Source organism: Papilio polytes, unplaced genomic scaffold, assembly GCF_000836215.1.
Source record: "Papilio polytes unplaced genomic scaffold, Ppol_1.0 DF821400.1, whole genome shotgun sequence".
NCBI lineage: Eukaryota > Metazoa > Arthropoda > Insecta > Lepidoptera > Papilionidae > Papilio > Papilio polytes.
The window spans coordinates 4,597,827-4,625,381 of NW_013527804.1; the positions used below are offsets into that span (position 1 = coordinate 4,597,827).

General features: G+C 32.8%; 3 protein-coding genes across 3 annotated transcripts; 2 read left to right on the forward strand and 1 right to left on the reverse strand.

Annotated features, from left to right (window-relative positions):
• The first annotated feature begins 1,918 nt into the window (after positions 1 to 1,918).
• LOC106108924 (4-coumarate--CoA ligase 1-like) lies at positions 1,919 to 11,016 on the forward strand. Its single transcript, XM_013290282.1, has 9 exons — positions 1,919 to 2,027; positions 3,650 to 3,931; positions 4,639 to 4,849; positions 5,861 to 6,223; positions 7,075 to 7,260; positions 7,431 to 7,552; positions 7,908 to 8,069; positions 8,461 to 8,631; positions 10,027 to 11,016. Exons 2-9 carry the CDS (start codon positions 3,725 to 3,727, stop codon positions 10,315 to 10,317), a joined length of 1,713 nt encoding a protein of 570 aa, XP_013145736.1. The 5' UTR covers positions 1,919 to 2,027; positions 3,650 to 3,724; the 3' UTR covers positions 10,318 to 11,016.
• A 2,413-nt stretch (positions 11,017 to 13,429) lies between these two features.
• On the forward strand, positions 13,430 to 19,804 carry LOC106108963 (4-coumarate--CoA ligase 1-like). The gene is made up of 8 exons (XM_013290335.1): positions 13,430 to 13,950; positions 15,735 to 15,945; positions 16,567 to 16,923; positions 17,322 to 17,507; positions 17,733 to 17,854; positions 18,161 to 18,322; positions 18,528 to 18,698; positions 18,810 to 19,804. Exons 1-8 carry the CDS (start codon positions 13,753 to 13,755, stop codon positions 19,098 to 19,100), a joined length of 1,698 nt encoding a protein of 565 aa, XP_013145789.1. The 5' UTR covers positions 13,430 to 13,752; the 3' UTR covers positions 19,101 to 19,804.
• A 100-nt stretch (positions 19,805 to 19,904) lies between these two features.
• On the reverse strand, positions 19,905 to 26,742 carry LOC106108964. Its single transcript, XM_013290336.1, has 3 exons — positions 26,588 to 26,742; positions 21,847 to 21,967; positions 19,905 to 21,219 (listed from the first exon to the last, which is right to left on the reverse strand). Exons 1-3 carry the CDS (start codon positions 26,679 to 26,681, stop codon positions 21,102 to 21,104), a joined length of 333 nt encoding a protein of 110 aa, XP_013145790.1. The 5' UTR covers positions 26,682 to 26,742; the 3' UTR covers positions 19,905 to 21,101.
• Positions 26,743 to 27,555: the final 813 nt, after the last annotated feature.

Below are 27,555 nucleotides of genomic sequence, written 5' to 3' on the forward strand. Positions count from 1 at the left end.
TTATCTATTTTACTGTGTAAATAAGGATAACTCTTTTTTTAATAAAAAGCCTAAAGCATGACGTAAGTGTGGTTACTAAAACCCTAATGTGGGAAAGAGACCATAAGTTGCTGCCAACATCAAGGAAGCAAAATTGCCATACTTTGGATACATACATCATGTCATGTCATTTTGACATTTGCTAATGATAATTTGACAAATGTGAACAATAAAATAAAATTTTCATAAATGTACGCGGATGAAGTCACACGGGAACAAGTAATAGATTAAGCAAAAACTTTGTATCGTATTTTAAGAAAATTGGACAAAGGAAACTGAAATAGTTAATGTTGTCAGTGTGGCTAAAATATCAATCCAAATTATCAAAGATTTTATTATAATCGTGATTATCACATTATGAGACAAATTCACAAAAACTTGTTACAAACAACAAAGTTAAAAAGATTTTCTTTTCTTTCATTATAAAAACACATCTTAGTTACATCACGGATTTTATGTCACATGTTCTCAGCGTAGTGTTGTCGCTTTTTATTTACAGCACAATACAATTTACTAGCTTTCGCCCGCGACTCCGTCCGCGTGAAAAAAACAATAAAAGCCTATGAGTTCATCCAGACTATTCTCTACATCTGTACCAAATTTCATTGAAATCCGTTCAGCTATTTATGCTACAAAGTCTAACAAACATCCATCGAGTCATCCAAACTTTCGCATTTATAATATTAGTAAGATTTGAAACTAACTTTCGACCAGACACCGACCGCAAAGAATTGAAAAAAAGTAGCCTATGTGTTCTTCCAGACTATCTCTACATCTATGCCAAATTTCATCCAGATCCGTTCAGCCGTGTAGACAACAAACATCCATCCATCCATTTATTCTTTCGCATTTACATGCAAGACTTGTAAGAAGTATTATCAATATTTCATCGCTACAAAACTTCTTTCCCAACTTATTTATTAAGATAACAATAAATAGTAATTAAAATTCAAAATTTTATCTTTTCTAAGAAATTAATGTTAAATAAAATTAATTTTAATTATCTTAAATAATTGTAATTAAAATAATTTTAAAACAATAAAATGTGATTCACACGCTGCTAACATTCTTTAATGTAAATGCTATTCAATATTAGTTTTCACGAACTGATAACCTTACTGACTTAAGGGTTGTTCTTTCGTAGTTTGTGTTTATTTCTTAGTTACTTAATAAAATAAATGTATATTTCACATTTTTTTATGCAGTACATACGCTATGCTATGGCGTCTTAGTTGTTAAGATTATGTCATTCTAGTGTTATTGAACACTTTATTTATTACTAGCTTTCGCCCGCGACTCCGTCCGAGAGGAATTAAACAAAACAAAAGTGAGTAGCCTATGTGTTCTTCCAGATTATTCTCTACATCTATACCAAATTTCATCGAATCAGTTCAGCCGTTTAGGCTACAAACGCCGACATACATCCATCCAAACTTTTGCATCTATAAAGAGAAAAGATTTGTATTTTTGGATTTTCGTAATGAAATAACTCAAAAACTACATCACCGATTTCAAAAATACTTTCATCATTAAAAAGCTACGTTATCAGTGGGTAACATAGGCTATATTTTTCATTAACTTTGCTATTTTCACGCGGGCAAAGTCGCGAGCAACAGCTAGTATGTTATAGATTCCACACAGATACCGCTAGCGATAGCTAGTAAGGTTACTCATGTGGCTAGAACAATTCTAAAGAGATTCCTATTAAAATCAGGCGCGCTTAACATACTCTATTCTGTCCAATCGATTAACGTGGTTTCATTTCGATAAATCGATTGAATTTCTACAAACGTATCGAATGATGTCACATCTCTAGACTGTACTGCATTGGTTGGAAGACTGTGTATACGAGAACATGTATATGTGTGAGCGCAGTTAAAAATAGCTCAGTCAACGCACGATCCGCGTCGCGCAACTATCGACATTATAAGTCTTATAAACAATATTGTATTTTGAAATATATAGTGATTACTTTAAATTGTAATAAGGTATGTTGCTTTTTAATATATTAAGTTGCTAAATTGAATGTAAATTGCGGTCCTTTAATATAGTTACTAAATGTTGAAGGTAATGCTAAACTGAACAAATTGAATACAATTTGTTTACAATGTCGGTAGATAGTATTCAAACAATATTCGTGTAACTGGAATGCTGGCAGATAGCTTTTGTCAGCAAACTTATTTTTGAATATTCGAAGCATTGACATGAAACTTGTAATTCTTTTTTCTCAATAAAACTACGATTAAGGAAGCATGCGTATCCATAATGTTTGTAAACAAATGCATTAAGTCATTGCACCTTTATCTTTAGGGCAATTGATTTTGTTATTATACACAAAAGAATATTATGGACGTAACAATAGCTATACCACGGTTTCGTCTGACTGGTAAAGCCTGATCTCTTTTCTGTCAAATCAGTAGTATCCTTGGCAAAGTCCGGTTTATTATGAGACCTTAAAGACAGCTAGAGAATACATTTTTTTCAAATCCATTCTGCTTTTCCGTATATTAATTCATTTAAAGAAACTCTGTAACTCATGTAGACTTAATAATTCTTATGTTTACGACGTGCTTTATGCGAACACACTTTCACGTGAGAACAAACGCCGACAATGCAATTCATTGACGTTGTAGTTCATTGAACGGGGTCAGACAATGTAGACAACATATACTTTAAACGAGCTGTCGCCCGTCATTTTGACAGCGCGAAATTTAAAAAAAAATAGCCCATAATATGCCTATCCATGTCAGCTACCCTCCAGTGAAAGTCCCGTCGAAATCTGCCCAGCCGTTTCGGATATTACCCGAGCAAACGCGGATTGCGGACAGACAGACAGACAAAACATTTTTTAATGCGATTATCGTTATCAGCAACGCAAATACATCTTTTGATATTACAAACAGACACTCTAATTTTGTTATATGTAGAGATACAGATATATGCTTTAAATGGACAGGAAACGATAACCAGAAAAAATGTAAGGACAGTAGCAAAATTACTTATAATACAAATATGCAGGTTCTAACGGGGAAGTACACTCATGTTAATATAAGCCAAAGATTGGAATGGTGGATGTCGATCAAATTTGACACAGAACATAGCCGGAAACAGATTGGCCACTTTTTTAATTCCGTGCCGACGAAGTCGCGGCTAAAACCTAGTCTCATAATGGGCGTGGGGTCTTTGTTATCATGACTCACGTTTACGTGCAATGTATATCGTTATCTCTCTTTGTTATTCGCAAAAGAAAGGGAATACAATATGTTCTGCAAAGCAAACATGATTTAACACTTCGTAAGCAATTAAAATGTATGTACGTATTAAAGTTTCTTCATGTATAAATATGGTTGGATTATAATGAACTTGTAATTTTTAATAAGTAATTTCTAATAATAATAATAATAATTTATTTAACTCATGTAACAGAATATTACACATATGATATTTAATATATATTTTTATATTTCTTTATATCATATTAGCTGGCATTTTGTTCTTAGCTTCATCAAGCATAAAATAGTTATTAAACGTAACAATGATAACGCAATTTCGCAACACGTTCATAACATATTGTATACTGATTATATGTACTTACATTATCTTGTTTCAGTATGTGACGGTTCTAATGTGTATAGCTCATTAGTTCGAATGGCGTTAAACTAGACAGTGTTTTACAATCGTTAAGATGTTGAAAAACCTAGAGGCAGTCCACAGAGCTATAAAACTATTAGAAGTGACATCAAAATGTACAACTATAAGTGCTAGAAGACTGAATGCATGGGCAAAAGATGGAACAATAAAATCGCCGTTTAAGAGTATTGAAGTACCAAACTGCACTCTGTATGAATATATATGGCAGAATCTGGAGAGATGGCCCGAACGTACTGTAACGGTGAGTGTTTATTTAATAATCTTTATCTATTCTAATATTATAAAGAGGAAATATTTGTATTCTTGTATGTATTGAAATAACTCATAAACTACTAGGCCGATTTCAAAAATTCTTTCACTATTGAATAGCTGCGTTATCAGAGAATAACATGGGCTATATTTTTTATATCACGCGGGCGAAGTCACGAGCAACAGCTTGTAAAGACTGATTGTAAACAATTTGAAACTTGAATCATATTCTTTTACATGAATTATTCGATAAAATGAAAACAATAATCAAAAATTCATATGATAAGTGTACATAAATAATGACTCATCTTAACTGCATTTTTGACGAAATACATGTATATAAGCAATAAAATATATGGAAAATAGTAAGATAAATGTCTAGACTCATTTCGATAATATTTAATGCTTGCTTTCGTCTGCGACTCAGTCCGCGTGGAATTAAAAAAAAACAGAAGCGAGTAGCCTATGTGTTCTTCCAGACTATCCTCTACATTTGTGCCAAATTTCATCCAGATCCGTTCAGCCGTGTAGGCAACAAACTCTAACAAACATCCATCCATCTAAACTTTCGCATTTATAATATTAGTGTGATAATTTTTTGCGTTCACACATTTATTTGCTACAAGTAGATAATGCTAGTGGTTTTTTTTGTTGAGTTTATCTAGATCTTAAGATATAATTGTAATTTAATTTTTTCAGGTTTGTGCAACAACAGGCCGTGGATACACCTATGAGCAAGCATTCAAACTATCAAACACATTCGCCGCTAATCTTAGAAAGAAGTTTAGGTTACGCGACGGAGATACGGTAGCGGTTATGTTGCCCAATATTCCCGACTTTCCTTTAGTAGCATTGGGTATATTAGAAGCTGGGGGTATTATAAGTACAATAAATCCCATATACACCCCACGTAAGTATTTGTTACATTATTCTTTCACATATAAAATGTAACAAACAACATTTTTTTTACAAAATAAACTCGTCATGAAAATTTAATAGCAAGAATATCAAACTGTGTCTTTGCTATTTTATTTTAAAAAACGTCTAATATTTTTTGAGCTTCTCACTTACTCACAAATTAAAGTATAGTTTATTTTACGTAAACTATTCCTTTGATTTTTCTGAATTCATTGTTTTATTATTATATTTTTAAGATACTAACGCTGTACAAATGTGTTGTATAATCACCAGAACCGAAATATTAAAACAAATTCTCACTTTGTATTCACAAAGGCGTTTGACGGGTGTCAGTGTAAGCTTGTATTGTTAGTGTAATTTAAGATGATCATATACTGGTAAAGAGCTGTTATTTCAGTATACAAGGAAATGGTAAATATTGAAAGCACTGTTAACGTAATAATTTTAATGGCACCATAAATGACCTACACCGATCTAGATTTAAAATAGTGTTTATAAAATTTATTATCGAAAACCTACTTCATTTAGATTTATAGTTTTCTAATTTTTTTTTAATTTAATATCAACAAACTGCAATTTAATACATTTATGGTTAAATACTTGGTGCCATTAAACATATAATGAAAACATTAACAATGAAGTATCATTGTAACAAAGTTTGTCGCTAAAACATCAACTGATTGAGAGAAAAAATGTTGATTATCTATTTTAAGAAAAAAATACTACAAGAAGACTCAGAAATCACTCATAAATGTAATTGACTATTTGCCTGAAACTTTTAAAACAGGGGCATACCTTCGACTAAACTATCGCATAACTGCTGTGCGATTGCCGATTGTTTTTCAGCCAAATCAACAGTTTAGATGCACAACTAAAAATTGAGTAGTGTGCGGAAATCCATATAAGCTGATAGAAATCAAAACTAAACAGTTCTGCGATAGTTTAGTAAGTATGCGCACGCTCTTAAAATCAAATTTAATACTCACTAATGGAATGATTTTAGACGAAATACAACGTCAACTGCTACTAAGTGAAGCAAAGGCAGTTGTTACTATTTCCGAAACAGTGGCCACTGTTAGAGAAGCTATACAATTGGCAAAATTAAACATTCCTATAATAGCTGTGAAGAGTAACGGAGAATCTGTACCACAAGGTATAGTTTCGTTCCATGAATTGACTGAAGATGTACATATAGATAAGTCTTGTCTGAAAGAAGTGAGACGAAGTATTGATGACATATGTTTCCTACCATATTCAAGTGGAACTACAGGACTACCTAAAGGTGTACAGCTCTCCAGTAGGAACTTAATAGCGAATTGCGAGCAGCTAAATGAACCATTTATAAGATGTCATAATGATACTACTGGTAAGTACAGTTTTTTTTTTATTATAAGATGGCAAACAAGCAAACGGGGACCTAATTATGCCTAAATAGCGTAAAGACCGCTGTTATAGATATCTGCAATTGCAGATTGGTTTACTTTTAATCGAGAAGGTAATATAAGGATAATTCCCGTTTCTATACACCTCTCCTTCAAATCCTCTCTCTGTGAGGAATGGATGGAATGGAAGGGAAAAAGGTAGTCCTCTAATTCTAATTTTAGTAAATTAGACTTATGGTATGACCACTTATTAGACACGAAATTCCTTCCAAACAGCGTCTTCTGTGTGGGCATGCCATGACACCGGGCTAACTGGCGAATTGATATAGAAACTAGAAGACGTAAAAAATAGAAATGTTGAGAAGTAAAAAAACATCCAAAGCCAGAACATAAGTCCTTGGTTCAGACAAGCACAAAACAATAATTTCAGGTTTTCCAATACCTACATTTACTGTTTTTTTATCTAATTTATGAGTGGCCAAAGTACTAATGCCGATTTATTAGTATTTTCATATCAAGTACTTAGTTTTTGTGTTTCAACGATTGACCGATAGAGCACAAAATATTTAAAGCTAGATTAATCTTATCAGAAACTAAAAAGTAAACATGTTATGAATTACGTCTTACAGATAAATAAATTACGTAAGACGTAATACGTTTCAGACAAACATACTGGAAAGGGAGAGTCTGACTGTTTTCTAAAGAGATAATTTGAACAGCTTAAAAGCTAACAAATGGAGTGTGTTTGTAGTGGAATGTAAAATTAAATAAAAACATAGAATTTCCGTCCAATTATTATTATGCTAACATAAATGACATTAATTATGATTTTCAGCCACACATCAAGACGCTATTATGACAGTGCTTCCTTTATTCCACATTTATGGTGCCTCAGTGTTGATGTTTCACAAAATGACACAAGGCATTAAATTAGTGACGATGGCAAAGTTTCAACCGGAAACGTTCTTAAATGCGCTACAGAAATACAAGACAAATATTATATTTGTTGCACCGCCTTTGGGTACGTAAACAATATAGTTAAACTAAAATATGTTCCTAAATTCTTAGTAGTTAAGGTTATTTTGTCTCGACTCCTTTAGTCAAATTGGAAGTTCGTGAGAGTCAATCTGATATGACGTGACGTGAAAAAGTACGAATAATAAATAAAACTGTTACATTAAATAATTCCAGTGATAATGATGGCGACCCATCCTGCTGGTTTGCCGGAGAAGTTCCAATACTTAGAAACAATTGTGAACGGCGCCGCACCGCTGGCAGAAACCGATGCGGAAAGATTCATCAGTAAATCAAAGGTACTACCTAAATTTAACTTTCCATCATCAGCATACACAACCACTGAGATGTTAGAATAGTTCAAAAATAATTATTAACAAGGAATTAAAATAAACTTTGTTTGTGTTATGGCACTCGAAAGTGCTAAATAGGCAAAGGGTTAGTGATCATTGTTTTGTCTGAATATAATACGAGTGTAAATACATTATCCATCATCATCATTTCCTCTAAATTATCCTACTCCTGTAGAGTTGTCGTACCGGACTTTCGTTCTCCAAATAACGCTATCATCCCTCATCTCAGTCATCACTCCCTTCTTGATCATGTCACCTTTCACGCAATCCAGCCAAAAAAAAATAAAACTGGTCTTTCTAGCGTAAACTTGATTTCCGGCAAGGCTATGGGTTAACAGAAACCTCTCCAGTTGTTACACTCACTCCTCGAGGATTAGATAACTATGGATGCGTTGGATACCCTATACCAAATACGGATCTGAAGATTGTTAACAGCGAAATGAAGATTTTGGGTCCAAATGAGGTAAGATTTGCACTTATGCATTAAAAAATAACATTTACAACGTGCTATGTAAATAACCTTACCAGTTACTTGATGTTATCAGGTGTTGCTCTACTAAAAATAACAAAATGTAAAACGCTTTTAAGTTAGTCACCTTTTACGACAGACTAAGGTGTGACTAATTTGAAGTTTTGCTTCAGGAGCTAGGCTTTTTTTTATATGAGAAGGGGTAAACGAGCGGCGGGAACACAAAGGTGGTCAACGACGCCCATGGACATCCGCAGCACCAGAGGAAATACAGATGCGTTGCCGTAAAAGGCTTGAAAGGAACTAGAGATTCCAAATATTGTCAATCTCACTCGAATTTACATTAATTTTATTTGATAAAATTAAATCATTGTAAACATTCCAGAAAGGCGAGCTGCTAGTAAAAGGCCCTCAAGTGATGAGAGGCTACAAAGACAATGCTGCTGCAGACAAAGAGACATTTACAGAAGACGGCTGGTTCAGGACAGGAGATCTGGCGATAGCAGACCACACGGGCAATGTCTCCATAGCTGATAGACTGAAGGAGTTGATCAAGGTATGACATAAGAACATCAACTGATGATAAATTTGGCTACATGTCTTCAAATTATTGGTGAACACGAGGCTCTCATTTTAATAATATCGTTAGTAAGCTGACATGGTTCATCATATTCATCACCAGCTCACTACGTCCCCACCGAGGGGCTCGGAGCCTACGCTAAGTTAGGGTGACTAGGCCTTAGTCAACCGTGCTGGACAAGTGCGGGATGGTTGATATGGTTTAAACCAAATAAACTATATGGCTGATACAAAAGATCTTGACTAGTAGTTATAGTGATATTTTAAATAAAATGTTTATTTGGAAAGGAATTGACTTAAAATCGTTTTTGTTAATTGTTTCAAGTAATTGATTTAACAAGTAAATAATAAATCTGCTCGTGTTACAACATAAATCAATTATTCTGAAACAAAGGCTTTAGTGTGTTTTATTAGATCAGAATTACGTTATACAATGAAACAATAATTTATAACAGAACCCTTACAGAAACTCTTGTGGTTTGAAGCAAATAGAATGACTGAATCAATCGAATATTCAATAGTTCAAGAGTCTATTCAATAATAACAAGTTTAATTAAGTTACGACTGACTCCGTCTGCTAGTTAAATGTGGCTTTATTTCTCTATCTATACATATAATAATATTGGAGTGTCTGTAATATCAAAAGAAAAATTCCATATTTCGGGAAGATGATGTATTTGCGTTGCTTATAACGAAAATCGCGTTTAAATTTATTTTGTCTATCTGTCTGTCTGTCCGCAATCCGCGTTTGTTCCGGGTAAGCTCTAAAATGGCTGGGCCGATTTCGACGGGACCTGTGCTGGAAGGTAGCTGACATGGATAGGCATAGTATAGGGTACTTTTTAATGCTGTCAAAATGCCGTAACGGATGGTCCAAATTTGCGCTAACGAAGTTTGCGGGCGACAGCTCGTTTGAAGATAAAATAATATTAATAAGACTTATCTAAGAATACAGTTTAAATAAGTAATAAAAATAAAATTTTATTTGTTTTTAACTGGAAGAGACTGTGTTCCATATTTGCATATTGGTTTAATCAACTCTTATTTATAAAAACAACAATATTTCCTCCCGTTACTTTATATTATTGGGTATGTTCACCTTTGATAAATTAATTGTATTCTTAAATCGAAAAGGTATTTATAGAGAGTTCGATAACCAACAGATAAATAAGAAATTGCAGCAATTTCATTGTTGGGCAAAATGTAATACTTTCACAGAAGAATAACGTTTATGAGCTGGGCGAGATTCCTAGGACGCTCCAACTGCAATAAAAACCCATAAGAATTAAGTTCCCACTTTAACTGGTCGTCCTACCTCGCTCTATCCTAATTCCGTTATTGACAACAATAATAAAGTATTTACAAATTACAGGTAAAGGGCTTCCAAGTGCCTCCAGCGGAATTGGAAGCAGTTCTTCGTGAACATCCTGACGTCAACGAGGCTGCAGTCGTCGGTGTGCCTCATCCAACTAAGGGCGAATCTCCTAAAGCGTTCATCGTTCTAAAATCAAACACCAATACTAGTGCTAAAGAAATCAGTCAGTTTGTCGATAAGAAAGTAGCTTCATATAAGAGAATTGAAGATATAACATTCATAGATAGTATACCAAAAAGTTCGGCTGGGAAAATTTTAAGACGAGAATTAAAAGAGAAATTCTGCTAAATCTTTTAATAGACATGTCATTAGATATTTAAAATTATACTAAAGGCGCACACTTTTAACTAAACTATTGTCCGATTGTCGATTGTTTCGCAATTCAACTGTTTAGTTGCACAACTAAAAATCGAGTAGTTTGTGCACATATAAACTCTTAGGAATTATCTTAGAAACCGACTAAACAGTTGTGCGATAGTTTAGTCTGTGCGCGCTTTCTAAACTGTTTTAAGAGTCGGCGATATCTGGTATCCAAGACAACCCACTTTGGGTCGTTACACAAGCGTTATAAATAAGTCTTAAGAATTGTCCAAATTATGCGACGATTTGAGGTTCCATGGCAACATGAAAAACTGTAATTGTTTTTTTCTTGTCATTTTGGTTTACACAACTAATTTCATGTGCATTCATTTTACTGAATGCTGGATTTTTTCCGTGATTAGTTGTTGATCGTAACGTGATGAAAATTTAGTTTTTCAATTATTGGAACAGCCTTAAATCGTAGCTTTTGTTTCTGACATTTTATGTCACGGTTTCCATTAATATACTCGTAGATTTAAACCCGGATTTATTAAGAAAATTGGTAGCTTTGACATGGTTTAAAACAGTAGTAATATCTATTGTTATAAGTTACTAGGATATCGTTATGTAATTAAGTAAAATATATTATGTAAGACTGGAAAGGATCAATATTATTATATAATAATTTAGGTATTGTATTTTATAATTTATAATTAAATTAAAAATACATAGCGACACTATCGCACTCATATTTACATTTTGCAATGTTTTTCTTTTACGAATAACAGCTGGCTTTATTGGCTAGTATAGGTATGCCTTTGTCAGAACTATCTCACAACTGCGATTGTCGATTGTTTTGCAGCCAATTCAATGTTTCTGTACAACTTAAAATCGAATATGCGCCCCTCCATATAAGCTAATAGGAATCAAGGCGAGACTAAACGGTTGCTCTGTTGTTCAGTACATATGTGCAAGTGCTCTTAAAATACAGTCTATAAGTTTTTCCAAAAACATATCATTTTATTATATACTACTAGCTGTTCCCCTGCGGCTTCATCCTCGTGTAATTATAAGAACTTTATTTCATTGTTTACATTTATCAAATTATCAATTACAAATGTCAAAATGCCATGATATGATGACAACCTTGCTTCCTTGATGTTGGCAGCAACTTATGGTCTCTTTCCCACATTAGGGTTTTCATCCAAAATATTTACCACCTAAGTTTAATTTTGTTAAAATATATAGCCTAAAGCGTGACGTAAGTGTAGGGTTTTTTATTCAAAAAAGAATTATTCAAACATATGCTGTAATTCCTGAAATCTTAGGCAACAAAGAAGTCTGCGTTTACGCTTTATTATAATAGTATAGATGTAAAGAGCTACAAAGCAACGCGATACGGCGAGGATGTTTATATTCCTAAATCTAGCTACAACATTGCCGTCCTTTGAGTTCTCTATGAATAAAACAGAAATGACTATATATGTACATTTGCATGTGTAACAGCAGGAAACGCAAGCTTATATTCCTCTTTAGACACATCTAGCGCGGTTATTTTATATGTTGTTTTTTATACTCATATTTACTTGTAATAAATAAACGTAAAGTACACATAATCTGTTTCTTTAAACGATGTTTTATTAAAGAAATAAATTAATATTGGAGTAAACTCTAAGCGTGTCCTTATTTAAAACAATGTTTAAATGTTATTCCACATTCCTTACCTTTCTCCTGTCCTACTCCCGTAGGGTCGGCACAACAGGTTGTTGTCCTCCAAATAACTCTATCATACGTCATCTCAGTCATCACTAACTTTTTCATCATGTCCACTTTCACCTTTCCTTCGACAGTTAAAAATATTTATACTATTAGAATTTATACTATTTATACTATAGAAATTAAGTAATGTATTACTAGCTTTATAATGGTGAAAGAATTTTTGAAATCGGCAAAGTAGTTTTTGAGTTTTTTCAAACGACAATACAAATCCTTCCTCTTTATTATGTTAGTACAGATTTCCACTTAGACTATAAATGTAATAGTGTAAATGAGAACTTAGCTGTTTTGTAGCGTAAAGATGATTTGCAGAAATTAATGTAATTTGTGACTTCGACAAAATTATACGGATACCAGATAACATCCTGTTTTTAACAAAAATACCTGTACATAGTCATAATTTTTTTGTATTAAAGTACTTATTTCAAATACTGATGGACAAAAACTAAAACTACTTTACAATATGTAAGCGTTATAGACATCCTAAAAGCGTGTCTACACTTTTGACTAAACTATCGAACAACTGTTTAGTCGCGCTATGATTCCTATTCGCTTATGGAAGTGCGCACACTACTCGATTTTTAGTTATGCAACTAAACAGTTGAATTGGCTGAGAAACAATCGACAATCACACAACCTGCGATACTTTAGGTGCTATTCCAGGGTTTGTTTTTAGAATGTTTAGCAAGTCTAGATGAAGACGCCGGAGACCAACTAATCCATGGGCGTCGATGATCTTCATTATCCCGTCCTCATTTTGCCCCTTCTCTTATAAAAACATTTTACTCTTGATGATGTACCTCAGCTCACTTAACCACTTTGTAAGCAGTAAGAAAACATCCTATTATATCTTATCTTAATGGATGGATGTTAGAGTTTGTAGCTTGAATGGCTAAACAAAAAAAAACTGATGTTCTGGTCGGATAGTCTGGAAGAACACACAGATTACTTACTTTTTTCTATAATTCCATTCCGACGGAGTCGCGGGATATATCTAGTTATAAGATAAAACATAGTTATCAAACAAAATAAAATAACTTTGAACTTTAAATGGACACGTTATGCAATGTTATCGAAACTGTCCAGAATTATCACATTACATTGACCAAGTATGATAATTGGTAGCAACGTCCTCATTTACACCGAAGCGTAATCTAAACTCTTTCAAAATTTATTATTTAAACGGTCAATTTAAATAAACCTGAGCGACAACGTATAACGTAGATTTAATATGTATTTGCAACTGTGGATAAGTTAAAATTGTGTTGTTTTTATTAAAAAAGATTGGTTAAGAAATGCACGAATACAGGTATATAATAATGGTATCCTTAGACCACACCGAATAGAAGATGTCTAAGTAATCACTGACTTACAGGAGTAGGTTCTGTTGTTACAATAGGTTCAATAGTTATGTAAACGATTGTACCAATTATTTTATAAAAAAATATAGAGTAGGATAAAGGGACAGAAGATGATGACTGATATGATAGCGTTTAATTTTAATGTTCGTTTCTATTGTGAAACGATCTCAGTGTGTACGGTCATTGCTGCGTTTGATTACTTCAGTCATTTGCTGACTTTGCGTGAGTGAAGTCTATGTAAACATATAGAGAGTTAACACACTCCGTGTAAATAAATATTGTTGACATGTTTAGAACGCAATTGATAAATAAAGCATTTAAAAATGATTATAGAAACTTTCTCGGTGTATTAACAAAGAAGAAACATGTATGGACAAGTGATAATATTGTTAAATCGCCATTTAAAGACATTGTAATTCCAAATATTAGCGTCGGTGAGCATCTGGTGCAGAATTTGGAGAAGTGGGCAACGAAAACTGCGGCGGTAAAGATGTTTTTTCTTCTTTACTTATTTTATTGTTTTGTGTGCAGAGTTTTTGTGATTTCTTCTTCTTCGTATCTTCATTGTTGAAGGTCAGGCTTGCCCTGGTAAGCCTTTACCGTTTCATCTACCAGCTGCCTCCACGCCGCCCTGTCTTCGGCTCGTCTCAGGGTAGTCCGAATGTTGAGTCCCAGTATGGACTGCACGTGATCGGTCCATCGGGAAGGTGAACCCCCCCGTGACCTTTTGCCCGCGATCTATATATATTTAAGTGATATAAGGTACAAGAAAACACTATGAACGAGCACTTTACACATCTTTACAAATTACAGTCGTCCATTAAAAAAGTGAGCACATTCAATACATTTGAATCTATCTTATCGCAACAAATGTTAGAAAATTTTGTAAAATCTTCAAAATAATTAAAATCGGTGACGAGCTATGGAATAAGTGGAGTAATATTCTCATGTAAGTGATATTGTAAAATAGTTTTTGAAAATAAGAAATCTTTAAACCTTAAACCTCGACCTTGAACAACTCTATTCTTTAACTAGCTGTTCCCGTGCGGCTTCATCCGCATGAAATTATGAAAATTTTATTTTATTGTTGTACATTTGTCAAATTATTAAAAGCAAATGTCAAAATGACATGACATGACAAACCTTAGCAATCTTGCTTCCTTGATGTTGGCAGCAACTTACGGTCTCTTTCCCACATTTTATCCAAAATACTAACCCCCTAAGTTTAATGGCGTGAAAATATATAGCCTAAAGCGTACCTCAAGTGTAGGGCTTTTCATTAAAGAAAAAATTATTCAAAAACATGCTGTAATTGCTGACATCTTAGGGAACAAAGAAGTGTGTGTTTACGCTTTATTAGAATAGAATAGAAGTATAGACGAATAAGTACAAGTATAGAGGTGTGTAGGAAAATGTTATTCCATATCCGTTCCTATGTTTATTATAGTATGTAATAACTAACGACATATCTACAACTTTCACTTCTTGCTCATGTAAGTGGACATTGGTCACTTCAGAATTTAAAGGACATTACTCCTACATGGCCGTTTGCCCTTTGCCCTTTGCTCGTTTACTGTCGTATGTTACAAATATATATTACAGGTATAAATGCATTTATTATTTAAACACACAAATGTTTTAATCCGATATTTACCTACTTAGATATCGTTATAATATTAAAGAATTAATTTCGATTTTATCAAATTCTGTCGTTACACGAGTTATCTAAATAATTTCCAGTACTATTCAGAAAATACGACAATATTCATGACTGGCAAAAGATAAACAAAATATTTGAAAAGAGTTTTAGTTAAATTATGTTAATCTGGATATAATATGCACCTCGTGAATAAACATTTACTTAAATTTTGAAGTCCAGTGTTGTTAAACAAACGGCATTTAAATCGGGTTTACCTTGACGACAACGACCTTGAAAGAAGATATTAAATATTATGCGTATTTTGATTTCAACTTATCAGCTACTGTAAATTCAGAATAAATTATTAAATCACTCGATGATTACTATAATGGGCTCTGGAGATCTAAAATCGTTGCCATGGAAATGAAAAAAAAAAAACAATAATAAGTTCTAGAAAGTTGGTATGGTGGGACAGTTTTATATAGGTATATATAAAATTGATTGGTACATTGCTGGGATTCGAACCCAGGACCTGTAGACCACAAGTAAAAGGCTTAAACCCCTGAGCCACCAAACACTAGAAAATGTGCAAACGTTTTTTATTTATACAGATTTTTCATTTATTTTAGGTATGTGGAATAACTGGTCGACAATACACATACGAGCAAGTATATACGCATTCACAACGACTTGGTGCGAATTTAAGAAAAAAGTTAAAAATACAAAAAGGAGATACGATCGGAGTTATCTTGCCGAACATGCCGGAATACCTCGCGACCCTGATCGGTTCACTTAACGCTGGTGGTGTCATTTCTACAATGAATCCCAATTATACAGCGTGTAAGTATTCTCAATAAAAAAGGTCCAAAACAGACATTAATTCACATCTTTAATAATTTAAATATGAAATCTGAGGGCTGAAGTAATGTCGGTGTAAATGAATCTTCATCAACAATATCTAATGTAAGCATTTACATTGTAAATTAACTTGGTACCACCGCTAATGATGTATTCATACAACCTTCATAGTATATCAAAAGAGGTTCGCTTTCATGGAAATTGAGCTAGCCACAAACACGCGACGCCGTGGACAAAGAAAAGTTTCAAATGAGAGGCGTAATTAAACGCATCACGATACAACAAATGTTTAAATTTATTAAGGTTAATAGAGAAGGATTGCTCCCTCCACTAACATCAAACTTGACCTAGGATTTGCTACTGTAGTGTTCCCGTGACCCAGCCATCGGCGGACAGGAGGAACACCGCTGGGTTTTTAGTGGGTATTCCGGCCACGTCTGTTCTTTTTGGCCGGCGAGTCCCACATACCCCCCCTAGTAACGGGGGGGATGCGTAAATGCATTTTCCCAGCGAGAAAAAAAAAAAAAAAAAGGATTTGCTACTGTTAGTTAATGTCACGTTGGAGCCACGGGCACGTAATAAAAACTATTTAATACATTCCAGATGAAATTCAACGACAAGTAACTATGTCGGATACAAAATTAATTTTCGCCGTCCGCGAAACGATTGACGTCGTCAAAGAAGCATTAAAACTATGCCAAAAAAACATTCCTATTATAGTTATTAATTTAGACGGGAGCTTACCAGAAGGAACTATATCTTTTAAAGAATTAGCTGAAGACAGTCATGTAGATGTAAGCATTTTAAAAGAAGTTAAAAGTAAGGGAGAAGATATCTCATTTCTTCCATATTCTAGTGGTACTACCGGTCTACCTAAAGGTGTTGAATTAACACATTCTAATATTGTAGCTAATTTACTACAACAGGACACAGAATGTAGACAATATGAGTATACAACTGGTAAGAAATAAATAAAGAATCCTATTCAACATTTCTAAATGCTATCGCTGATATCTACGAGTATAGTATTCTAATATTGTAAAAAGGGAATTTTGTATTTTTTGACATGTATCGAAATAATTCAAAAAATTTAGGGACCATTTCAAAATTCGTCTACCATTAAAAAGTTTCGTTATCACCGAGTAAAATAGGCCATGTTTTTACTATTTTTTTAATTTCACGTGGACGAAGTCAAGAGCAACAGCTAGTATAAAATTAGACTAAATGCTATCTATGTGCTTTGTCAGCTGTAAAGAAAATAAACTGAATAAAACCACGTTTAATGAGAAATCTTACTTAAAAGATTTAGTAAAAGTTCAATTAAAAATATTATTATTTTCTCTTTTCTATTTCCACAGAAACCTATCAGGACAGTGTTCTGGTGTCTTTGCCGATGTTTCACTGTTATGGTTTAACAGTCGTCACACTTCATAAGTTCTCAGTCGGTCTGAAACTAGTGACTGTGCCGCAATTCAGACCAGAAACTTTCGTTAATATTCTATCTAATTTTAATTTAAATTTGTTCTACTTGTCTCCACCAACAGGTATGTTCATACTGTGTTTTAGATTTTTTATCTTTACTTATCTAATTTTTGTATAATAAAATAATGTCGATAATATACAACTGCCAATAAAACTAGATAATAATCTTATAACACATTCCTCAATAGTTTGTTCCAAGAATGAAATTCATTTTTAACTGACAGTAAATCCAATGACTTACACCTCTAAAATACTGGGTAGATAAAGAAAATATTTATTTATTACAGTATTATTCATGGGATCATACCCACAAGTTCTACCAGAATATCTAGAACACTTGAGATGCATAACATGCGGAGCTGCGCCTTTGCCTACAGCAGATATTGAAAAATTCTTAAGCAAACTCAAAGTAAGGTTTGACAAGACAATAGATGTCCTAATATAGGAAAGCAAAGTTGCTGTTATTTTTGAAGTAAATAAAAACTGTAAAACAACGAAACTACGAATGAACCTAAAAATAAGAACTTCGTGTTCTGATTAAGTAAGAAGAGTGGATAATAACTTCTAGAAAAAGTTTCGTAAATGGAATTAGCCCTATGGTGAACTTGTAACGTTGATGGAACTAATATTTTATTTTATGAAAAAAAAACGGATCGTCTGTTACTTTCCACTTGCATAAGGTATATTTTTAACAATTTTTTTTATCACATTTCAGCCCACTGCTCACTTCGCCCAAGCCTACGGTCTAACAGAAACCAGTCCACTTGCGACAGCCAATCCAATTGGATACAAAGACTACTCGAAAGTGGGATTCGCTTTACCTAGCAGTTCCCTGAGGATAATTGATGGTAACAATAACAACCTGGGTCCAGACGAGGTAAGGAATATTGTAAATAAAAATAATAATGAACGTAAACTGCACCATAATCTTACTTGATACGAAGTTTTCGAAAGTACACATTCGATAAGAAATTCCTCGTGGTCCTCTTGTACGCCATAATGAGACGTTTATCTTAATAAAATGCTTCTAAATCTAATGTAAAGGAACTATTAAACTTAATTGTACTGTAATGTCATTGTAGATTGGAGAATTAGTAATGAAAGGACCAAATATAATGAAAGGTTACAAGAACAATCCGGAAGCCAATAAGCAAGTATTTTTAGAAGATGGTTGGCTGAGGACCGGGGATTTGGCAAAAGTAGATGAATTTGGAGCCGTGACTATAGCAGATAGGCTCAAGGAGCTAATCAAGGTAAACATCCATCATAGTAAACCTAGATTTCTAAATAATGTTATGAACAATGAATTATTCCTCCTGAATATCGACGAAGAGACTAATATAGGTGAATACGTAATATTTCAGGTAAACGCATATCAAGTCCCACCAGCTGAACTCGAAAGTCTTTGTAAAGAGCATCCTGCAGTATTCGATGCAGCTGTTGTTCCCGTACCAGATGAAAAAACTGGCGAAAAACCAAAAGCATTTATAGTCGTCAAGAGTAGTGCAAAAGTGAACGAAGAAGATATAATGGCGTTTGTAGCTGAACGTGTAGCGCCTTATAAAAGATTAAAAGAAGTTAAATTTATAGATGAAATACCTAAAAATCCTTCCGGAAAGATATTGAGGAGGGTTTTAGTTGAAAAGTTTTGTTGATTAATGCTTGCAATTATAATTTACTTCTAACTTACGTGCATTTGCCAATCATTGTCGTCAAAATAGGGCTTATTACTGTCATTAGGGTTAACATTATTATTTATTTATTTCCATTATTATTGAGTTTATTGGTAATATAATATTATCTAAATACATTTTTGATATTCAATTCAGTTTTTAAGATATAGGAAATGAAATTGTAAGTCAAATCTGGGATAATAACGTAAATCCGAATTTATAACCTGAAGTGATCGCGGCGTCGTAAATTCTCGAAAGTTATGGATTCATATAAAATTCCGTATTAAATCCACGATTGAATTTTACCAAAATAATTTATCTTAGCATTGATATAATGCATTTACAAAAATGTTAAGATAATTTTTCGGTTCACTATTCACACAAAAATCGTATTTAAAATTTTGATTTAAATATCAACACATTTCTTCATTATTTACAGCGTTTACGTTATTAATAATCATTTATTATAATTATAGGTTAAAGTGCCTGATGAAATAAATCAGCAAATAAATTTAATTTACTTTTTAATGAAGACGTATTTTTTATGAACAAAGATCTTGTACAATTTTACTCTGATGACAAACATTACATCACCAGACCAATGCATTCAACATGCATTTCTAAATGGATTCATCATCAGTCTTCGCCAGTTCACTGCTGAACATCATTGGGGTTTTCACAATGCATTTAATAGTACTATTACATTTTTACTTTTTTTTTTATTTTGTTAAAATTCATTTTGTATTAAACGGGTTTTAACGGTAATTTATCGAAGTAAAAAACTGATTTTCAAAAAAAAGTCTTTTAATTAAAAATAAATAATTTCATAACAATTTGGCGGCAAGATAGCTTCTCGAGTATGAATTACGTTCAAACTCTTCTACAAGGAACTAAAGTCTTCAAGCAGCATGACTAATGGTGAGATGTCGGGAACAGGGAATCGTTAATAGACTAAGATAGAGCGAATGAAATATTTATACATCTTTATATTATAACCCAAACAGATAAATGCTATCACAGCAATGTTTGTACTTTTACAGTAAATATGCACTGCCGAAACACCTGGAAAACCACTTTAATGTCTCTGTTTTTATAACCTAATCAAGATTTTAAAATCCTTTGATTGCTACTCTGGTATACATCTATACTATTATAATAAAGCGTAAACACACACTTCTTTGTTGCCTAAGATGTCAGCAATTACAGCATATTTTTGAACAATTCTTTTTTTTAAAAAAAGCCTTACACTTACATACGTCATGCTTTAGGCTATATATTTTCACTCCATTAAACTTAGGGGGTAAATATTTTGGATAAAAACCTTAATGTGGGAAAGAGACCATAAGTTGCTACCAACATCAAGAAAGAAAGATTGATAAGTTTTATCATGTCATGTCATTTTGACATTTGCTATTGATAATTTGACAAATGTAAACAATAAAATAAAATTTTCATAATTTGATGCGGATGAAGCCGCACGGGAACAGCTAGTTTTTTAATATACACAATCAAATTAGTGTCATAATTTGATTGCGTTGCAATATGACGATTGTTAATATTTCTGGTTGGACTATAAAAAGATTGAGAATGACAATGCGTTTGTAAAACTACATCCGTAGTGGAGACTTACGGTGATAAAGGCACTTACACACATTTTCAAATTCTAAAACCATATGCACACTACACGGTTTCTTTCGAAGACTATTGTTTTTTTAATATCATCTTGCACTAATTTAAAGAATCATGTCTTAGATACAATTTTAACTAAATAAACGGCTTGTACATTTCAAAAGGCCTACAAGTTTTTGAATATAATTTTGTGACATTTTTTTTTCTCTTATTTTCATAGCCTTAATATATCTCTCGTATTTATTAACGGTTAAACAGTTAGAGATTTTCCACATATCTGCGCTAAGAGCTATCTCTGAGTATGGTTAACGATTTAAAGATTGAATTCCCGACATATAACCACGTCTGCTGCATTTAAACAAGGTTATTGTCAAGGTCACATTTGATATCTGGACAACAATCCGGGTAAGGTCTGTGTAAGTCTATCTCCGTGATGTGACATGCAGGATCGTTAGTCGCAACTACACCGCATCTGAAAAAAAAATGGCTAAATAGTATTAAATAAGTATTAAATACTAGCTTTCGCCTGCGTCTAGGTACGCGTGGAACTAAAACAAAAGCAAACATCCCTTGTTTTCTTAGAAACTATCCTATACGTCTGTGCCAAATTTAATCGAGATCCGTTCAGCCGTTTAGGCTATATACAAAGAAACATCCATCAATCTATATTTATAGCATTAGTAAGATTTTAAAAGTTATTTCACTGCTTGAAATATGTACGTTATTCTAGGTCATTTATACTAATATAATAAAGCGTAAACACACACTTCTTTGTTGCCTAAGATCTCAGCAATCACAGCATATTTTCAAATAACTCTTCTTTTAATAAAAAGCCCTACACTTACGTCACGCTTTAGGCGTTAAACTTAGGGGTAAATTTTTTGGATAAAAACCCTAATGTGGGAAAGAGACCATAAGTTGTTGTCAACATCAAGGAAGCAAAGTTGCCATGGTTTGTTTTCATGCTATGTCATTTTGACATTTGCAATTGCTAATTTGACACATGTAAAAAAATTAAATTTTCATAAATTTATGCGGATGAAGCCGCATGGGAACAGCTAGTTATATATATTGTCAACCAGTTAAAAGAGATACTCACGAAGCGTAATCTATCATATCGTGCCCACACACTATTCTGACGCAGTAGCCTATTGGTGATATTTCCTCACCATACGGTATAACATCGTTTATCTCTCGAATGTAACAACCTTCTTTGTGTTCTGTAAACAAAAAAAAATAAAAATCAATACACTTCTCGATATTACTCTTATATTATCATCATCATTAGATTACTATATGTAGTTAACGACGGAATTGATGTCTGTTGGCCTACCCTAAGTTAGAGGTGACTAGACCTTATTTAACTATGCTGGTCCCGTGAGTCGGTTGATTTTATTTATACGTTCAGCTTCGGTCCCTTTTATGTACTCGTTTCAGTCTTTTCGATTTTCGAATTATTTTTGTTACCCACGTTCTTACGGTGAACAAACGTAAGGCAACCTTTACGTATTGGTAAAGAAATTCTAAGATATATGTGAAATTAATTAAATTTAATTTTTAGTTTTTGGGTTCAACAAAATAAAAATAAAAAAAAGATAAAAACATATTCCGTCTACTGTTGTTACTGTTGTTGTTGTTGATGTTATTTTTCTATGTATGTCGTGTAAACCTATAATTAGGACAAATTATCTGCATGTTACTTATTGTATTGTGTAAAAATGTATGTGTTATAATTTTGTCCTGTTGGTTTATCTTAAAAATTAAATAAAAATAAAATAAATCAACCGTGGATCAGATTGGTTAAATAGCATCTAATCTAACTTAGGAGACGAATAGTGAGCTTATGTTGGTTAAATATAAACGTTAACGGTCAAGGGATGTTAGAGATTTGTAATTATGTAAGTATGTAAGTGAATCCAAATTACTAGAATAAGTTATGTTACGTCGAATGAATAATACGACAACTCAATATGCATGGAATGTAGACCGACTATTTTCTATTTTATGAATGCGTTGAACTCTTTTTCTTGGAACCTTGCATTTATAAATATTGGAATCGATTGTATTATTTTTGTTTCTCGATATTTACTATCTTATTTCTAAATACATACTTTTGATAAATTACTGTTTAGAAATACTTTAGATGTCTGTTTCTCTTTCGTTAAATTATATTATTACATGAATCGATTATAATACATCGAGTTTTTAATCGATACATGACGCATTTGTACAACAAACAACAATGACGTATAAATAAATGTTTTTAAATGATATCATCGTAAAATAAACCAAGTACATAAAGAACTCTTCAAAAATTTGACCTCGTGTCATATTAACGACACAGAACCTTGATCCCGTAGAGGTGAAGTATATCGAGATAGCTTTAATATCTTTTGTTCGAAACATTAATGAGAAGGTAATACATCTATTGTAAGATATAACAAATACACTTAAGTTACTATCAAATGTTTTTTTAAAATAACAAAGAGGAAATACTCTTTTTAAATTTATTCCGGATCAAAACAGCATGAATTTTAACATTTCGTGACAACAAAAGTATGCTTCCATATCATGTATTAGTATTTTCGCTTACTTTTACATATAGATATATTGTTTATTAAATGAATGTTATCTCTTAAATTCGATCCCTTATCGTAGTTTAAATAAAAACAATAATAGCATAAACATTCGATGACGTTTATTTAAAATAACTGGTCTTAAATCCGTGTGACAAATACGAGACTGGAATTCGGGGAAAAAGAATATTTTATTTAACTTTATTGTGGAATCTGTGACGTCAGAACGCGGCAAATGCTTAAATAATTCATCGTAAGTATTGATAAAAGCAATAAAACAAAAAACTACTTTAATCAGACCTTCAGTTAAACGAATTTCGGATGTTTGATTTTACGACAGTCGTATAAATTTAATGTTTGTAAATTCTTGATTACGCACGTAGTTATGTCATTTCCTATACAGTATTTTTATATTGGGATACTCCAAGTTTTAACCTGCCCGCGACTTCGTTCATACAGATTTATTCTACTTTATCATTGTTATCTTTTAAGTATATTTATTGGTATCAAAAAAAACTATTTCAAACTGTAATCTAAATCCATTGAGACGTTCTGAGGTTATGTGATATATCAATCCATACAAACTTCACATTAATAAATAGTAAGAAGGTATGTAGTAATACATCTTACTTTATACTGATATCATAAAAATGAATTTATATTATTGTCTTTTTGTATATTTTAAAATAACTCAAAAACTACTGGTTCGATTTTATTATTTCTTCCACCATTAAAAAGCTACGTTATCGCTGAGTAACATAGGCTATATTTTTAAATTTCAAGTCGACGAAGTCGCGGGCAGTAGCTAGTTTTAGTGTAAAGTTGTCATTGTTACAATTAGGAAGCGGATATGTCATTCAATTAAAGAAATATTCCAAGACAATATGTGAAGTAAACACCTCGATTAATTTGTTAATCGGCGCCATCTTGCCGGCGGCTATTCCTATATCATTCGATTATAATGTCATCTTGGCGCCGTCTGACATCTCGTTCAATGAATGAATGATGAGATTGAAAATCCTTTTGAAAACAAAACAGGTTGAAAGAAAACAATAAAATATGTATAAATTTAAAAACGCGATTCGCGTCTGCTTGACCAATAAATAAACTATTCTCTAATATTGATTGTAATATTAATAATTTGGCATTACACCTTTCCCTTGAATGTTGGTTATGACTCGATTTATAGACAACTAGCTTTGGCCCGCAACCACGTGGAGTTACAAAAGTGAGTAGCTTGTGTGTCCTTCCAGACAATCGTCTACATCTACAAATTTCATCGAAATCCGTTCAGCAATTTAGGCTACAAACTCTAATAAACATCCTAGATGGATATCCAGTTCCATCCATCCTACATGGATGGAACTTTTGCATTTATAATATTGAAGTGATGCTGAATGATTGTACATTTTTTTTAACCAATTCAATTAAGATCCTACTACGAGTATATAGCGTCAATCGTTGAATGACAGATTTAAACTAGTCAGATCTTTTTTTTCTCTTTATTTTTATAGGGACTTTGGTTCCTTAGAACATGTCAGTCCCATACCTTAAACTAAATACCGAAATCATACAATTATAAATAAAAAGAAAAACAAAAATACTATTAACAAAGTGCTATAAAGCCTTTAACACCATGTAGTGGACATCGTCTGCTAGGTCCGTCAGTGAGATCGTTACCTATTTGTTATTTACATTATGATAGCTTGTTTCCGTAGACATTTACATCCCATTGAATAAAAATTACTGACATTCATTCTAACAATAAAGTCACCTATGTTTATTTTCCATAAAACTAGATACTAGAACATATTTTCCTCTTATTATTGTTAACCGACAGCACATCACTAGTAAGTACCATATTACATCTTATCTGTAAGGTTATCTAATATAGTTCATGTCAGATGATCGTTACTGTTATGTTGGGAAAACTGTGTTACTCTGACGACCAATCTATACTTCTATATTAATACTAGCTTTCGCCCGCGACTCCGTCCGCGTTCAATTGAGAGCAAGTAGCCTATGTGTTCTTCCAGACTATCCGCTACATCAGTGACAATTGTTATCGAGATCCGTTCAGCAGTTAAGGCTACAAACTCTAACAAACACCCATTTTAACATTTGCATTTATAATATTAGTGGGATTATAAAGAAGAAAGATTTCATTGTTTGTTTGTATTAAAGTCTCTGAAGCTAAAATAAAAAAGTCTTTTCATCTAGAAAGCTACATTATTAAATAGGCTATAGTTTACAACAAAGGATGAGAGAAAAGATACGTATATTCTTTGCCATACTGTGCTGGTGCGGAATGCCAATCTTACTGATTCTTACTTTCTTACTAATATTATAAATGTGAAAGTTTAGATGGATGTTTGTTAAAGATTGTAACCTAAACGGCTGAACTTTGATGAAATTTGGCATAGATTTAAAGGATAGTCTGGAACACATAGGCTACTTATTTTTTTTTAATTCCATGCGAACGCAGTCGCTGGCGAAAGCTAGTGTTAAATATCACAAGCCCGGAGAGGGACGTCATATATGGATGATTTTATGAAAATCGGTCGAGGTTATCACAGGAGTTCAACCACACAGTGACACTTAATTTTCTCATATATGTATGGATTCATAAGTAAATTAATCAGTTTAACCATGAACTAAATATTACAATAATTGTTGCTTTACCTCAGTTGGATAAAAACTTAAAAATCGAAATTTTAAATGCTTTAATGATGACTACAATTGTCGAGTGATTTAAATACACTCTTCATTTAGTTAATCACAGTAGTTATTTCTCGACTTCATAAATTGCGATTGACTGACAAGTGGATAAAGATTTTCAAGAGTATGTATAGATCTGCACGTATAGCATAAGTGATACTACAAATGTGAACACGTAAATTAAACAAAGAATCAGGCAGTTTAAATTTGCCCGATGACCCAAAGGCATAAATTAATTTATATAATTAACCTCTAAAAGAATCGTATATTTCTCCACTGAAATTCTAACATTAAAAATATGTGATGATAAAAGGTTAACAATAAGGAAATTAAATTACATTTTATGTAATTTTACCGCGCTTTGGATAAATCGAAATATTTCAAATGCTTCATTTCACACAACAAATTCAACAAGATTCTTAAATATTTCTAAAATAACTTCTGTTTGCACGTATTTACTACACAGATTATTCAATATTTTAAAAACCTACCAAATAAATTAATAAAAAAACATAAATGCGGATGTTCTAGAGAAAGTTGACATACCTAAATTATGAGGTTTCTTTGGGGGCTTTCCAATCCAGACGGCGGCACACGCCAAACCCACCGTCATAAGAAATATTATCGTCTTCGGTACCATTGTTAGAACACTTCGTTAGCGAATGCTCCACGAATATATCCAACACCGTGTCTCGATGCAGACTGACTTGCTTGTTTGACGCACACTTGTTTTTATTTCTAATCGGCGACCCGTAGACTTGCGACTCGTCTTATCAAACGCCTATAGAACTGGAGGAAAATCTCAGACGCTTATTTCACATCAATAGCAATTAAGCTCGGTGTTTTAGGACATAAGTTGTAACAGTCTGGGATTTACTCAGATTACTTGATTTAACTAATTCTGTTTCAGTGCTTTTCATCCTGAAATCTTTCAGCCGTTCTGGAGTTTGACATCCATCTATTTATATCTAAACTAATATAATAAAGCGTAAACACATACTACTTTGTGGCGTAAGATGTGAACAATCACAACATATTTTTTAATAATTATTGCCTTAATAAAAAGCCCAACATTTACGACACGCGTTAAACTATATTCACGCTATAATACTAACTAAGTAAATAAATTACAAATAAACCTACATGTGTGAAAGGGACCATAAACTACAAGTTGCCGACATTAAGGAAGCAAGGTTATTCTGGTAACGGTAATTGTGACATAATAAAATAAAGTTTTCATAACTTCTTGCGGATGAAGTCGCGTGGAAACAGCTAGTAGATATACAGTAGAACCTCGATAAGTTACAGTCCAAGGAAATACAAAATATTTGAAGTTATAGAGGATTTAAGTTATCAAGGGTCTATGTTGTAGAGGTTTTGGGCTGATGGGAAGGGAACATATTATTTTTTGAAGTTAGAGAGGTTTTTAAGTTACCGTGGTTTGAGTTATCGAGGTTCAACTGTAAAAATATAATTAGGTATCAACACAGTGTAAATCGATTGATGAGCAGAAA

Bases quoted from the DNA above. Each gene is read 5' to 3' on its own strand.
- LOC106108924 (XM_013290282.1), top strand. From the start codon at position 3,725: ATGTTGAAAAACCTAGAGGCAGTCCACAGAGCTATAAAACTATTAGAA. The intron at 3,932-4,638 runs GTGAGTGTTTAT...TAATTTTTTCAG, and splicing joins GGCCCGAACGTACTGTAACG to GTTTGTGCAACAACAGGCCG. The intron at 4,850-5,860 runs GTAAGTATTTGT...GAATGATTTTAG, and splicing joins AAATCCCATATACACCCCAC to ACGAAATACAACGTCAACTG.
- LOC106108963 (XM_013290335.1), top strand. From the start codon at position 13,753: ATGTTTAGAACGCAATTGATAAATAAAGCATTTAAAAATGATTATAGA. The intron at 17,855-18,160 runs GTAAGGTTTGAC...ATCACATTTCAG, and splicing joins AATTCTTAAGCAAACTCAAA to CCCACTGCTCACTTCGCCCA. The intron at 18,323-18,527 runs GTAAGGAATATT...ATGTCATTGTAG, and splicing joins ACAACCTGGGTCCAGACGAG to ATTGGAGAATTAGTAATGAA.
- LOC106108964 (XM_013290336.1), bottom strand. From the start codon at position 26,681: ATGGTACCGAAGACGATAATATTTCTTATGACGGTGGGTTTGGCGTGT. The intron at 21,968-26,587 runs GTATGTCAACTT...TTTTGTTTACAG, and splicing joins AAAGAAACCTCATAATTTAG to AACACAAAGAAGGTTGTTAC. The intron at 21,220-21,846 runs GTGAGTATCTCT...TTTTTTTTTCAG, and splicing joins GATATGATAGATTACGCTTC to ATGCGGTGTAGTTGCGACTA.